General features: G+C 42.7%; 1 protein-coding gene across 1 annotated transcript in view; it reads left to right on the top strand.

Annotated features, from left to right (window-relative positions):
- The first annotated feature begins 7,843 nt into the window (after positions 1-7,843).
- Positions 7,844-16,238, top strand: part of TTLL12 (tubulin tyrosine ligase like 12) — a 28,334-nt gene continuing 19,939 nt past the window's right edge. Inside the window, exons 1-4 of the mRNA XM_026652192.2 lie at positions 7,844-8,039; positions 9,117-9,276; positions 9,994-10,127; positions 15,425-15,501. Of these exons, the coding sequence (XP_026507977.1) occupies positions 7,926-8,039; positions 9,117-9,276; positions 9,994-10,127; positions 15,425-15,501 (485 nt within the window). The 5' untranslated portion in view covers positions 7,844-7,925. The remainder of the gene's footprint in view (positions 8,040-9,116; positions 9,277-9,993; positions 10,128-15,424; positions 15,502-16,238) is intronic.

The following is a 16,238-nucleotide window of genomic DNA, read 5'->3' as shown; positions in this document are numbered from 1 at the left end:
TTGGCCTCCAGAAAGTGTCCCACAATTCCCATGCTGCTGCTCTGGTCAGCGGTTTGAACTCTGCTGCCCTGCAGCCAACCCGCCCCTCCCCCTTGCAAGCCCCTGGACTTCTAAATCTCATTTCCTGTTTGCTGGTTTCCCAAGTGAGCATGGCTGGCTATCGCCCCAAAAGCACTCCTGGTTGGACCACCGCTGAGTTGTTGGATCTGATCTTGTATGGGAAGAGGAGTCTGTTCAGTCGCAGCTGTGAGTGACCCATAGGAATCGGGACACATACGGGCAAATTTCTCGAGGCTTGTGGGAAAAGGGCTCTGATCAGGACATGCAGCAGTGCAGAGCGAAGATAAAGGAGCTGAGCCAGACATACCATAAGACGCGGGAGGCGAACCATCGCTCCGGTGGTGCACCCAAGACCTGTCGCTTCTATAAGGAGCTGAATGCTATCCTCGGTGGTGACCCCACCTCCATTGCCAATTGCCCTGTGGATACCTCGCAGGCTGCTGAAAGGGGGGGTAACCCTGAGGCTGAAATTGTGGATGAAGAAGTTGAGCTAGATGAGGCTGTGGTGCTCCTAGTGGGGCAGGCAGCCAGGAACTTTCCTCAACTCCAGAAGTGCTCAACAGGGAGCAGGAAGCAGATGAGACTCTGGGTAAGTTGCTGTGGCTTGTGTAGGGAATCGAAAAGTGGGAGGCAGGTAGTGTGTAGCTAATCTGCATGGCCAGCAGGGTGTCGATGGACATCGAAACCTGCAGGAAATCCTCCAGAGAGAGGCTCTGGAAAGTTTCCAAGAGGTACTTGGTAATCCTCTGCGCAGATTCCAGGGGATTTCAGCCTTGTTAGGTCCCCCATTGTAGGAAACTAGGGTGACCAGATAATAAGAAAAAAATATCGGGACACATTGGGGGGCAGGGTGCCACCAAAGCAAAAAAACAAAAAACAAAGAAACAGGAGCGCCACCGAAGCCAAATGGCGTCCAAACCATACATCCCTTGGGACGCGGGACGAACAGCTGAATATCGTCACCCTATAGGAAACTATACCGTGCCATTTAACAATCACTGGAGCTGGACTAAAGCGGCACATAGCTGAGCTGCATATAGACCGGGGTGAAAGCCGCAAGCATTCAGCAGCTGAGCCCTGGTTTCCCTAGTCACCCTCATCAGCGACATGTCAGCCAGCAGGATGGCCGCCTGTGAAAAATTGTGGGATAATTTTATGAGTTCCCTGCAAAGCTCCCCTGCAAGCTGAGACCTTTTTGTCCGTACTCACCACCGCTTCCCCCGCCATTCCGGAAACTCATACTGATTTGGGTGCTCGCGGAGCTGCGTCCCTGCCTAGAGTCTCAGAGAGAAAGTAATTTCTACTAGCAAAATGCCCTTGTTACTAAAATGTTTCAGTCGTTTGCTGGAATGTAACAATCCCTCTTCTGTTCAGCACAGACCTTGAACACATCACGCACCCCCACGGACCAGCTGTGACAGATAAGAAAAAACCCTTGGCGCAGCAAAGAGGAGATGTTCCGGGGGGTTCTACAGCGCGATGAGAGACAGATCAGGGCACAGAGAGAGTGCTGGGAAGCCAAAAGGCAGGACAGAAGAGAGAATGCTGCATATGCTAGGCAAGCAACAGAGCGGATGATAAAAGTTATGGAGGATCAGACAGAGATGCTCAAGTCCTTGATACAGCTGCAGACTGAGCAGATCCATGGTCGACCTCCACTGCAACACTTGCAGATGCACAATTCTTTGCCAACGCCACCCCCTTCTATGCCCACACATTCCTTTTCACTCCACAGCACTCCTGAGTTTTCCTCATCGCTCCACCCCCTATCACAGCTCGCACAATGATAGCTGGAGCTATACACAGTTGTGAGGTTTTACCCTTTTTAACAATAAATAAAGGCTAAGGTATTTAATGGTACAGCGTTTTTATTCTGTGTTCTGCAAAAGCGTATAGCAATCAATTCACTCTCGGGTACAGGCTTCTAAAGCATTGTGTTGCACGGATCTTGGACCCCAAAATTGTACAAAGATCCACCAGGGAAGCAGCTCCAAAGCAGACGTGTTACTGCCCCTCATTGTCAAAGTGGTTCCTCAAAGCCTCTCTGATGTTAATAGCAGCCCTCTGGGCTCCTCTGACAGCCCTAGCATCTGGCTGGTCAAACTGTGCAGACAAGGGCTCTGCCTCAGTGCTCCACACCTGAGCTAACATTTCACCCTTTGATTCACACAGATTATGCAAAGTGCAGCACCCAGCTATGGCCATGGGAATATTATCCTCGGTAAGGTCTAGCCTGCCATTTAAACACTTCCAGCGAGCTTTCAAACAGCCAAAGCCACCTTCAACTACCATGCGGCACCTGCTCAGCCTGTTGTTAAAATGCTCCTTCCTGATGTCCAGGTGCCCTGTGTAAATTTTCATGAGCCAGGGCTGTAAGGGGTAAACTGGGTCTCCCAGGATTACTATGGGCATTTCCACATCCCTCACTGTGAACTTGTGGTCTGGAAAGAAAGTCCCCGCCTGCAGCTTTTGGTACATGCCACTGTTCCTGAAGATGCGTGCGTCATGCATCTTTCCAGACCAGCCTGCATTGATGTCCGAGAAACGCCCCCGGTGATCCACAAGCGCCTGCAACACCATGGAGAAGTATCCCTTCCTATTGATGTATTTAGAGGCAAGATGATCTGGCGCTAAAATTGGAATGTGTGCCCCATCAATGGCCCTGCCACAGTTAGGGAAACCCATCTCTGCAAAGCCATCCACTATGTTATGCACATTTCCCAGCGTCACAGTCCTATGCAGCTGGATGTGATTTATTGCCCTGCATACTTGGAGTAATACAGCCCCAACAGTGGATTCTCCCACTCCAAATTGATTTGCGACTGAACAGTAGCAGTCTGGATTCGCCAGCTCCCACACAGCGATTACAACATGCTTCTCTACTGGAAGGGCAGCTCTCAATCTGGTGTCCTTGCGCCGCAGGTCGGGGGCCAGCTTAGCACAAAGCTCCATGAAGGTTGCTTTACACATCCTAAAGTTCTGTACCCACTGGTCATCATCCCACACCTGCATGACAATGCGATCCCACCAAATCAGTGCTTATTTTCCTAGCCCAAAAGCAACGCTCTACCGTATGCAGCTGCTCTGTGAATGCCCAAAGCATTGATTTGTTGCTGCCGTCCATATTGCACTTGGGTGCCTGCGATTCATCCTCTGCTAACTCTGCGAGTAACTGTGCTGCCATGCGTGATGTCCTCACGACAGCTAACAGCGCATAGGAGAGAAGTGCGGGATCCATCCTCTCTCACTGCAGATGCTGGCGCGCACTACAAAAGAATGACAGTTGGGAAAACGGCGTGAAAGAAGGCCATCGACCTTTGGAGGGGTGGGACACAAAGCGGTGCATGACAGTACATTTTGCACATCCCTGGATGTGCCGCGCTCTGTTTCCGCATTCTCAAAACACCTAGCGACGGATGGTGTCGCCAGGCACTGTGGGATACATACCTACAGTCCATTGCTCTCGCTGTCGACAAAGGTGCCCTGAATGTGGACACGATCTGTCGACAGAGGGAGCAAATGTAGACACGCTTTGGAGACTTCGCTTTTGTTGGGGGGTTTTTCCTTGTCGTTAGTTTCATCGACAAAACTTGCCAGTGGGGGAAGCAGCATAAACTTGCCAAGGCAGCCCCCAGCAAGATGTCTTGCGTCTGATGAAGTGGGCATTCACCCACGAAAGCTTATGCTCCAATACTTCTGTTAGTCTTAAAGGTGCCACAGGACCCTCTGTTGCTTTTTACAGATTCAGATTAACATGGCTACCCCTCTGTTAATTTACTTCTTTGTTACTTTAATTGCTTATTCACTTCTTTAAGTAGCCTGTTGTTTGTTTTGGGGCTTTGGAGGGGGGAAGCTTCTGCTTTAGCAAGCCTATATTGGCTTCTTTGAGGATGTAATTGCCCATTCGTTTAAATTAAGTAATCTGTTGCTTTTCTTTAAGTAGCTTTGTCATTGAAGTGTTGGCTTGTTTTTTGTCTTGGTGATTGCCAGTGCCTCAGAAATGGGATTGGCTTGGTTTGGGCTTGCTGTGAAAAGGCAGTGCAGTTTTTTTATCTTGTAGACCTGGGAGCATATGAGCTTCAGACAGTTGCTTCCCTGCCTTTTGAGATCCTACTTCCAAAAAAGGTGGAAATACAGCGAGTGTGGCATAATGAGAGGTTTGTATCTCGACAAAGCTTTGCAACTGGGAACATACAACCTAGAAACCCATTTAATGCAGCAACCACACCCACCACTTCTGCCTAAGGGAAATGAAATCCACTAGAGAGGGATTTCCATAGTACAAGAGAAATTCAGGGCTAAGTTTAGCCCTCACACTTATGCAAATTGTCCTATGCATCTGTGAAGGCATAATTTGAGCAAGAGCTGACCCTTGACCCTTAGGTTGACACAGGATAGGCTCCTTTAATGATGCTTACTGGGTGCACCGAAGAAGGATGAGTATCAAGAGGCACAGGTTTATATGACTGCATGAGGCATTCACCTTGCATGCTGCACTCTGTACCATGCACTCTATGGCTTGTAACATGCAATTTGCACCCTATGTACCATGCATCTAATTTATTCAGATTCAGCTAATACCAGTGAAAGTTCACTTTTTTTTTTTTTTTTTTTTTAAATCACGTTGTCAGTTCATCAGCTCAAATTGAAATCGTCACTGCATCACCCCTCTGCACTTCCTTGCCGGTTGCCACCAGAAAAGTTTCCATACTCTGTATTTAAAAAGCCAGTGGTCAATGGAGAAAGAAATTAAGTGCTGGTGCATACAGTTTGAAGGGAAATAAGAAAAGCAAATCACCAATTTGGAATACATTCAGATATCTTTTTGATGAAAAGGGAGATACTGTGGCTGGATATGTTGCATGTGTCACATGCAAAAAAAAGTTGTATTTTTAGTAGCCATAAAACCGGTACTTCAAAATTACTTAAACATAAATGTAGACCAGAACCAGGATCCAGTTTGCTGAAGATATTTACCAAGCAATGTATAACTATCACACGAGACATGAAGACAAGTGTGACTCAAGAATTATTGAAGTTTGTAGCAATAGTCAGTGGCAAGGGCTTCCTTGCATATTCTCAATGTTTGATTAACATGGATGCCAGATATGGTCAAATGGATGCGTGTGCACATTCCACAACATGTGGAATAAGAAAACAAATCTCCACGGAGCTGAAAACATTCTTGGCACAGTGATTGAAGGGGTTACCCTCAATCTGTGGATGATTACAGAAAGGTTGCCTATTTGGGAGTAACTGTTCATTACATAGTCACAACATGGTGGAGCGGGTGCTTTGTGACTCGGTTTGAGAGCGGGAAACCAAAAACTGCAGAGAACATTCGATCGGCTGTTTTTCGGGCACTCAGAAGATTTTGATATACACAGCAGTACCAATAGTTTTCATTACGGACCGGGGAGCGAACGTGGTTGCAGCCCTCCTGCACCCACATGGGGACACTGACCTGGAGGCAGGGAGCGCCTGCCGTCGTTCCACCTCTAAAGTTAGTATTTATAAATAGAGACTTCTAGCACTGGCTCAAGTAGGCAGATGCACAGTGGAGGAAGGTTACTAAAAGTCCATCACATTTATAAATCTACTCAGACACCTAAATTCTGATCTTCAAACCCCCAGCTAAGATCGCTTTGTGCTTCTCTTGAGTGTAAATTACCAACCTGTTGAAATGTGTGTGACTGGATTAGGACCAGAACATCCATGCATTTGTGACCTAATCAGAGTTTGAAACTAGATTTCCAAGGGTGAGATATTAAAGTGCTGCCTCTGACCTCTCTATTTTTCTTTTAACTTAAAAGTTAGAGCTTTTTTTTGTTCAGGGAATATGAGGCGTAGAAGCCATTAATGTGCATTATATATGAGAGCTAAATGTTTGGTTTGGTTTTTAGTTTTCCTCAAAAATCTCTTTCCTTTCAGAATTCTATCAAGTAATCAAACCAGATCAGTGTGAGAGAGAGTGTTATAACCAAAGGCAGGGAAATGTTTTAAAACAGAAAATAAGTTCTTCTACTAACCCTTTGCTGTGAACTTCCTGCAGTCCAAAAGAGGGCACTGCTGGTCAGGTGAGGCCACATCATTTCTGAGGTGTTTGATTGCTTTGAAAGTCTTGCTCTATGAGATGTGGACACCTAATTCACTTTAAGGGCTGGTCTACACTGGGGGGGGGGATCGATCTAAGATAGGCAACTTCAGCTACGCAAATAGCGTAGCTGAGGTCGAAGCATCTAAGATCGAATTACCTGGGGTCCACACAGCTCGGGATCGACGGCCGCGGCTCCTCCATCGACTGCGCTACCGCCGCTCGCTCCGGTGGAGTTCCGGAGTCGACGGTGAGCGCGTTCGGGGATCGATATATCGCGTCTTAACGAGACGCGATATATCGATCCTAGATAAATGGATTGCTACCTGCCAATCCGGCGGGTAGTGAAGACGTACCCTAACACTAGTGGGAATTTGATGTTCATGACTCTTGAGCGGCTTATAAAAATATAGACTGAGATTTTCTAGTAAGTGGGATTGAGGAGTTGTGCTCCTGCATTTCTCTCTTTCTGTAGTGTTTGAGGTTGTTTGAGCAATGTGATCTTACCCAGTAGTTCCATAATCAGTTATAACAAATAAGTTTTTATTAAATACTGTGTTCCAATAATATGCATAGGCTTGGGAGAATTCATTTTTTTTTTTAACTATTTTGAATGATATCAGTGTTTATTTTTAAGCATTTTTTTTTCTATTTTTAGCTATTGAAATGTTCACATTGGGACATTGTGGTGTGTTTTGGACAATAGGGGGGTCAGCCAATATTTAATAACAGTAGACACCGGGACTCAAAGTTGAAGCTTTTATGGCTGTTAAAACACAGATTGTCAATATCCCATGTCAATGTATACAAAATAAATATCCTTAAATCAAACTAAGTTCTTCAGCAGCATTTTTCTTACTTTGCTTATCTGTACATTTCAATTATTATAGGAAATTTTTTTGTTGGTTTGTATGTATATGGTGAAATTGACATTTACCAATAAAAATCTAATCCCGTCAAGCCTGAATATGTAGCACTTTCCTTCTCAAACATGAATTACTCTTCACAGGTTCATTGGAAGGTGAGCACTACTAGCTCCACTTTATAGATTGTGGGCAAGGGAGCAGGAAGGTTGGTGTATCAGAGGCCTCAGAGGAGAGCCAGGATTATAAACTACGAGTTCCTCTTTCTGTACTTGAACTTTCAACCATACCTTTTATGGAAATTATAGTTACTGTACAGTACACTTTATTCAGCCGAGGGTACTACTAGGAAGATAATCCTACTTCTAGCAATGCAAAAAAACCCCTCATTTTGGCAGGGCCGCCCAGAGGGGGGGCAAGTGGGGCAATTTGCCCCGGGCCCCGTAGGGGCCCCCATGAGAGTTTTTTGGGGCCCCTGGATTGGGGTCCTTCACTCGCTCCGGGGGCCCCAGAAAACTCTCGCGGGGCCCGGGCCCCTGGAGCTTCTTCCGCTCCGGGTCTTCAGCGACAGTTCGGTGGTGGGGGGTCCTTCCGCCCCGGGACCCGCCGCCAAAGTGCCGGGTCTTCGGCGGCGGGGGCCCCCTGCCGCCGAAGACCCCAGGCTCCCTGAATCCTCTGGGCAGCCCTGCATTTTGGTGAAGAAATAACTCAGCTGTTGAGCCTTCTACAAGAAAGCACAGCCTTTCTCAACAAATGCATCTTGTTTTGTGTGTGTGTTGACAAGAGGCGTATTGTTGTAACATTACTAAAATTCTGTCCTTAGCATTTTCCTTATCGACCATGCCTGGACATACCGTGTTGAACATGCACACCAGCAGCTGTTGCACGTTCCCGGTCTGCTTCACAGAATGGCAAACCTCATGGGAATAGACTTTCACGGAGAGGTCGCGGATGAGGGAGCTATTGAGCAGGTGTTGCAAGAAATGTGGAAATACAACCAGACCTACCAGCTGTCTCAAGGGGTAAGTGACTCCTTTAATCAAGGATATTGAACTGCTCTGCTGGATCCTGAATTTAATCATACCAATACATGGATAACTAATACAGATGTCTCTCTTCAATATAAAAACACTCCTTTTGAGCCATTTAAGAATGGACTGCTGCTCAGAAGAGGGAGAGCAAGTGCCTTGCAATTGTAAAAAGCAGTGAGAAGCTGCCAACATTTTAACAAAGGGTTACCCATAAAGGTTTCCCTCTTAAATAATGACCAGTTTCATGTAACAAGGAAGCACATTCAGCAAAGAAGAGGAGTTAGAAGAATGAGAAATCTGTTGGTTGTTTTTCCTTTCTTAAACATTTCCTTTAATTTACAAGAGAATAAACTCTCTCTTAAAACCAAATAAGGCAGCATACAGTGGAGCAAGCAAGCAAGCTTGCGTTAAGTGTGTTTGTTAGCAGTCAGTAGTGATATATTGCTTGTAAACTACAGTGAGCGTAGGTGTTCTGATATACTGTGATGAGGTATGCTGACAAACAAAGCTGTGAAAGGGAATATTAGGATAACTCACTTCTTTAAGTGTTGTTCGTTTTGTTTTATTTTTTTGTTTTTATTAAATGTACTCTTCTGGGCGGCAGAGTGGCCTAGAGGATAGAGTAGTGGACTGGAACTCGGGAGATCTGGGTTTTCTTGTTTGGGCCACTGGCCTGCTGGATGACCTTGGGCAAGTCATTTGACCTCTGTGCCTCGGTTTCCCCATCTGTAAAATGGGGATCGTGATACTGACCTCCTTTTGTAAAGCACTTCAAGATCTACTGATGAAAGGCACTGTATGAGATCTACGTATTATTATTATTTATTATTTATTATTTATTTATTACTATTCTACACTTTCTGCTAATCCAAAATTGTCTTAACTGTCATACTATCATCAGTTCTTCCTTCACTGGAAAATCATAAATCTTGTTTAGTTGAAACCGAGCATAGTAATATGGGTTTAGCATGAGCCCCTAACCCCTTTTGTCTTGCAACATTCTTTTAATAGTATGCTGTGTAAGGGGTGTCTTTCTTCTCTCTTCCCTCCTTCCCCACTCCCTTCCAGACTGCAGAGGAGAAGGTTCCTGTCTGGTATATTATGGATGAATTTGGATCCCGAATTCAGCATTCAGATGAGCCTACCTTTGCAACTGCACCTTTGTTTTACATTCCTCAGCAAATTGCTTACACGGTTCTCTGGCCTTTAAGGGACCTTGAAACTGGTGGTAAGTGTGTCTGTACATCAAGTATGTGATCTGTTTTTTATCCAAAGTTCAGAACTCAACTGAATTTACATACCAAACCAATTCTATCTTATCACAATTCTGGTATGAGCTTAAACCACCCCCCACCTCTCCAACATCCTGCATGTCTTTAGAACACTTATACCTCTACCTTTTCAGTGGCAAAACATCATATAGCTATAACTTCTCACTCCCATCATGACTCATATTAAAGAGGATGTGGAGGCCCTCCTCTGCCCGGAAATGTTGTTGTTGTAGTAACAAAGGATTGGAGAGTTTTTCTCTTTGTTGTCCAACTGAACTGCTTTTGTTAGACAGCAGTGGATAGAAAAATTACACAAACTACATTACAGGGACATTATTTAAGCTGCAAAGTAAAGCACTCAAGATAAGGAAATGACAGATTTAAAACTGCCCAGGTAGCGTTAATTTGGCACCCTTCATCTATCCTGTGCACTGAATGAGGCGGAGCTCCTGGGGGGAGGAAAATTAAGATGTGAACATATAGCTAACCCTAAGTAATACTTTTAAATTACACATTTTAAAAAACTCCTTTTTTTTTTTTTTTTTTTTTTTTAATCATTGATGTTGTCACATAATTTATGGTTGAATTATGTCATTTGCATGAATGTGGTGTGGGGAAGGTTGTTGGTGGAAAATGACTAGCAACCCTACAACTACTTTTATATCCCACCTTAGAGGAAGTGACTCGTGACTATGCCTATGGGGAAACTGATCGTTTAATCAGGAAGTGTATGTTGTTGCCATGGGCGCCTGCTGACGTATTGGATGTGAACTATTCTACACCAGAACCATCAGAAGATCACTACCAGGTATAATCCTAATGAATCTTTTCTTTAGGATCTCTCTTTTATTAAGATGATCTCTTAAAACCTGGAATTACTTTGGTTTTGTTTCTCCTCCTGACTGCAATATGAAGTATCACGATTTCATAATCTAAAAGATTGCCTTATATAAAGTTAAATTCTATATAAGATGGAGATGTAGTGAAGCCAGAAATAAAAATATATAGCAGTTCTAAAACTAAAACAATAGTGACGTGCCACATCTTGCAGTTCCCTTTGCTATCTCACATCCAAACAGAGGCTCTGAGTAGTCTAGTTCAAAGGCTTCTGACATGCCATAAACCCAAATTATGTAGAATTCATCATGCTAATTCAGAGGTTGGAGCAATTGCTAAATAGGTTCATCCCTATTGGATTTATCATTACAGAATATTTGGTCAATCCTGTAATATAGGAAGATTAATCTTTGTATACAAGGAACAAAATCTTATTTCCAGTCTCATTATTCATTTTATGTTACAATTCTAAAGCAATTAAATACTACAGCGGGGACAGCATATCCAGGCTGATGACTCTGCTTTTCAAGTATCTTTCCCACAAATACTTCCCTTTTGAGCTTGTGTGCTGTGACAAAGAACTCGGTTATATTTTAAGGGTGTGAAGTGAATGTCGTGTGGTGTCGTCTCTTTTGTCAAATAGGCTACAAAAAATGTGCCAAGACTTTCCAAAACAGGAGACTAACTTTTATGCATCAGTGGAAACTGTTGGTTGCTCATAGGGTGGTTTGATTTTAATCATGGTTTAAATCAGCTGTCAGGAAACTTTTGATTTGGATAATTGATTTTAATCGTGTTTTGCATTTATACTGCTTTAAGAAAATAACTTACCCATTTAAGAGAGGCTGAATCTCATTGGTGGATAACAATTAAAAATGCTAATTTGCAACTAAACATAACCTTTACACTAAATCTGGTGCTGCTTTTTGCTAACCAGGAAGATATGTTATATCTATGTACATTTATTTAAGCAATTACATAGTTTATCTTTTTCCTAGATGATTAATTTTTTACTCTTTCAAGTTCTATTTGGATGGAAATACTAATTCAATTAAAAATGCACAGAACAGTGTTTTATATTGGTAGCTAGTGAACTGAACTGATTGTTTCTGGTCACAATGTCTGTCAACATTTTAGAACTAGTAGATCTCATCCTCTTACACATAGCTTTTATTCATAGACGGGAAGAAGAAGAAAACAGGTTTTCCTGCTTTTGCAACTCCCAGTTGGCATCTTAATTTTGAATGAGCTAATCACTGAACTGAATTAGTAGAAAAAACTGAAATTAAGAAAATATTCTCTGTGCACCTGCAGAAGAGGCTCCTGCTGTCAAGAACTACCGTAATTTAGCACTTCATCAGACTCTGGTACTAGGTGCTTAGCCTGTGACTTCCACCAGTTCACTGTATTGACTTTCTTTAAAACTTGGCTGCAAATGTACTGCTTAATAGTTTTTTAATTTAATTAAATAATTTTAATAGATATAATAAATTTAGGCTTTAGCATAGGTTGTCAATGTCAAATCTAATTTTAAATAGCTTTTAAAAATATAATTTTAATTAAAAAATAAATAGAAATACGTTTTTGATTTAATCTTTTTTAAATCCGTGCTCGGCACTCAGAACTTTCAAAATTCAGGACAGGCCTTTGAGGGCTCCCCTCCCGTACCACAGTGGTCTGCTACTCTTGGGCCACATGGCAAGGGATGGGACAGCTGTTTAGCCCCAGTTACTTTAGTGACTGCAGCCAGTCAGAAACCAGATTAGTCTGTTTCCACCCAAACAAATGAAAATACCAAAAATATTCAGTCTCTTATTACATATGTCAGGCTTTTTTGAGGGGATAGTATTTGTTTTTGGAGGGCTGTATTTTCTTGCTTTAGAGACTAGGAGCAACATTTCACTTTTAATTTTGATCATATGTTTGCTTTTTTTTGAGCAAAAGTGCCTTGATCCCAGGATAAGGCATTTCTGTGCACAGTTTAATTCTGTTTTGTAATTACCAGGTTAAGTTAGAGAAGTAGTGTTTCTTGCAGCTGGTTCTCATTTTATCTGTGATGATGCAGTACATATTTACAAGGGAGCTGATCTTTAGATCCCAGTTATTCTCTTTTCTGTCTCATTCTGGTACCCACAAGAGTTGTCATGGGAACAGTTGACAGAAGCACCAGCCACCTGAGTGCATGTTGCATTTTCATACCAATCAGTTCGCTGCTGAACTTCCTCAGACTGATGAAATACCAGTGCAAAGTAACTCTGGGTGCTTGATGCCCTCCTATACACCAAGATAGGACACCATCCATTTTATGCAGCCAAGCATATTAGAGAGGAGTGCAAAATATCTGAAAATCTCCCTGAGCACATTTGCAACTCATATTTTACATAAAAAAGTATTTTTACAACTAACTTCACTCAGTTTCTCCAACTTGAAAATATTTTATTTATAATTTGTAACTAACCATTTACAGTTTATTAAACTTTTATGGCATCTTACTTTACTGATGTTTCCTTCAAAGTCTGCTGCATAAATTTACAATAGTAATCTGTCCTGCCTTGAATCAGAAGACCAATTTCCTCTTACATTGATCTGAAAGGCTTTAATATTTTGTGTAGAAGAGTCACAAACATGATGCTTCGAACACAGAAGCATGTGGCTGCTGGATCACTAATCATCTCACTGTTACTAACAGTACAACAAAGTAATCAGAAAAGCTATAACTTAAACTGGGATATTATTAACACCGAGTAATTTGATTTCTGCAGTAGTATTTTGGAGTAGTTTAAGAGCAGAAGATTACAATTTCAAGTGCAGACTTCTTTCTCAGTGGGCACAAGAAGTACCGTATATACTCGTTCATAAGCCGAATATTTTTGGTAAAAAAGTGACGCATCAAATAGCGGGCGTCAGCTTAGAAACGGGTCTACACCAAAATTTGATGATTTTAAACTCTATGGAATCATTGAATTGAATATCTGATCGGCAACCTTTGGCATGTGGCCGGCCAGGGTAAGCACCTTGGCGGGCCGGTTTGTTTACCTGCCACGTCCGCAAGTTTGACCTGCGCCGCTTCCTGCCGCCCCCATTGGCCTGGAGCGGCAAACCGCAGCCAGTGGGAGCCACGATCCTCCGTGCCTGCAGACGCTCCAAGTAAACAAAACATCCTGACCCGCCAGTGGCTTACTCTGACGGGCCGTGTCAAGGCTGTATCCCCACTTTGAACTTTAGGGTACAAGTGTGGGGACCTGCATGAGGACTTCTAAGCTTAACTACCAGCTTAGTTCTGGTCCGCTGCCACCATTCCCTTCCCTGGGAAGCTTTCAGAAACCTTTCACCAATTCCCTGGTGAATACAGATCCAAACTCCTTGGATCTTAAAACAAGGAGAAATTGACCCTTCCCCCCTCCTTCCTTTCACCAACTCCTGGTGAATACAGATCCCACTTCCGTGGATCTTAAAACAAGGAGAAATTGACCCTTCCCCCCTCCTTCCTTTCACCAACTCCTGGTGAATACAGATCTAACTTCCTTGGATCTAAAAACAAGGAAAAATCAATCCGGTTCTTAAAAAGAAGGCTTTTAATTAAAGAAAAAGGTAAAAAAATCATCTCTGTAAAATCAGTATGGAAAATAACTTTACAGGGTAATCAAACTTAAAGAGCTCAGAGGACCCCCCTCTGTCTTAGGTTCAAAGTACAGCAAACAAAGATAAACACTCTAGTAAAAGGTACATTTACAAGTTGAGAAAACAAAGTAAAACTAAGACGCCTTGCCTGGCTTTTTACTTACAAGTTTGAAATATGAGAGACTTGTTTAGAAAGATGGGGAGAACCTGGATTGATGTCTGGTCCCTCTCAGTCCCAAGAGCGAACAACCCCTTAAACAAAGAGCACAAAACAAAAGCCTTTTCCCCCCCCCCCCCCAAGATTTGAAAGTATCTTGTCCCCTTATTGGTCCTTTGGGTCAGGTGTCAGCCAGGTTACCCGAGCTTCTTAACCCTTTACAGGTAAAAGGATTTGGAGTCTCTGGCCAGGAGGGATTTTATAGTACTGTACACAGGAGAGCTGTTACCCTTCCCTTTATAGTTATGACAGGCCGGGAGCCAAACTTTTCCAGCCCCTGAAATATAGGGTCGGCTTATGAAAGGGTCATACAGTTTTTGCTATTTTTACCTATCCATTTTGGGGGGTCGGCTTATAAACAAACGGGCTAATGAACAAGTATATATTCCTGCAATCCAATCTCTTTTGGAGAGAGATGGCTAGGGTTCTTTTTTAGGCTTTTTGTTTGCACCTTTTAATTATAAGTAGTTGAATTCCTAGCAACAATAATTGTAAGGATTAGAATCCTGTATCTGAACTGGATTGCCTGTCCCAGCAGTGTCCTGTGTGGGGACAGCGCAAGTGTATGTCACAATGGAATCTCTATTCTCAAGAGCTGCTGTAACCGTATCCAAAGGAACTAATTCATAGGTGCAGCTGCTCCAGTTCCATGAGAGACCCTTTGCTTCTCATCCCAGATATCCCACACAGTGCCTTTGATGCAGGCTCTTGCAATGAATGGAGTGTGGCAATTTTCCTTTTCCAGTCAAATATGCCAATGACGACATGGATGGGGTTTTCCAAAGCACTCAGTGTTAGCCTACCACTAATGCCTTTGAAGTCAATGATAAAATTCCCATTTATTTTAATAGGAGCAGAGTTAGGTCAACACAACCTTTTGATATTCTGGCTGCCTCCCCAGTTTACAGTACATTAAACCATCATTTATACAGTTAAGCTATACCTTGGCTGTCTTTTTAAAAAAAATCAATGTAGATTTCTCAAATTAGAGTCCTAAGGGAGTTTATCTTTTGCTAAAATGCAATGTGATTGGCCAAGTGTGCAAGGGAACTTCTATCTAACCTGATTAAAAAAAAATTTTTTTTTTAAATATAGGAGTGGAGAAGGGAGAGAGGGTGAACTCTGAAGTGTTTGTGCTTCAGGAAAACTTTCATATGCCAACACTAATAAAACACTCAAGCACTGTTTTACGTCCTGTTGAATTTTTTTACCTCTTGCATTAATACTTTTTTGTTTGTTTTTAATTATTTCTTTTTTCACTGCTTCTCTGTTTTCGTGCAGTCTTTTAAAAAAAAAAAAAAAAAAATCAACTCAATTTTGGCCTAAATTACTGTACATGTTCCTTTAACATGTTAAGATTGTGAGGTTTGATGGAAGTTTGCTCGTGCTACTTAACATAAACTTGTTTCTTTTTTTTCTTTGTTTTTTAGGCTATTTTAAACAAAAACAACGAGAAACTACCTGTGGCTATAAATCCACCAGTTTATGACAAGAATAAAATTTTCAAGTATGTATCTACAAACAAAATGCCTTTAAAATGCTTCCTGAGAAGGACAGTTGAAATGTATACAACCTGAATAGGAGGCTTATCCTTTCCGGAAGGTTGGCACAGGCACATAGGTCCTGCGGGTGCTGCCACTGCACCCCCTGGCTTGAAGTGGTTTCCATCATGTACAGGGTTTACAGTTTGGTTCTATGGCTCTCAGCACCCCCACTATACGAATTGTTCCAGCCCCCCTGCACAGGTGGCATTATATTGATCCATGCTTGGGATTCTGACTGCAGGACTTACTAGTTCTTTGGTTGGAATCTGTCTAGGAGCAATGGATATTGCCATCTTTATAACTTTTACTCTGCGTTTTAGATTCTTGAAGAGATGCCACCTTCAGGATTAAAGGAATTTAGCACAACATCTTGGTGCTGGGAATCTCTACATTTTATTTATTTTAACTAGTGAATTCAGTGTCCATGGGGAACATTTTAAGTCTTCAGCCTATCCACAGAGCAAGAACAGTAGCAGTGGTACAAGTTTCCCCATGCTGCCTCGTTAGATTAGACCACGCACATTCCATTTCTGATCTCTTCAGTTGCCACTGCTACCAACGGGTCACGTTAAAGCTGGTCAGTGTTTTTGTTTTTTTATTTCAACAAAATTTTGGGGAGGATACAGGTATTTCTCCCTTCCCCCCCCCCCCTTCCCACGTTTCTAACTATCTTTGGGATATATGCCTTTCTGTACAACAG

The sequence above is a fragment of the Terrapene carolina genome, unplaced genomic scaffold (assembly GCF_002925995.2).
Source record: "Terrapene carolina triunguis isolate 2854851 unplaced genomic scaffold, T_m_triunguis-2.0 Scaffold112, whole genome shotgun sequence".
NCBI lineage: Eukaryota > Metazoa > Chordata > Testudines > Emydidae > Terrapene > Terrapene triunguis.
This window is presented reverse-complemented; position numbering and strand designations above follow the sequence as displayed.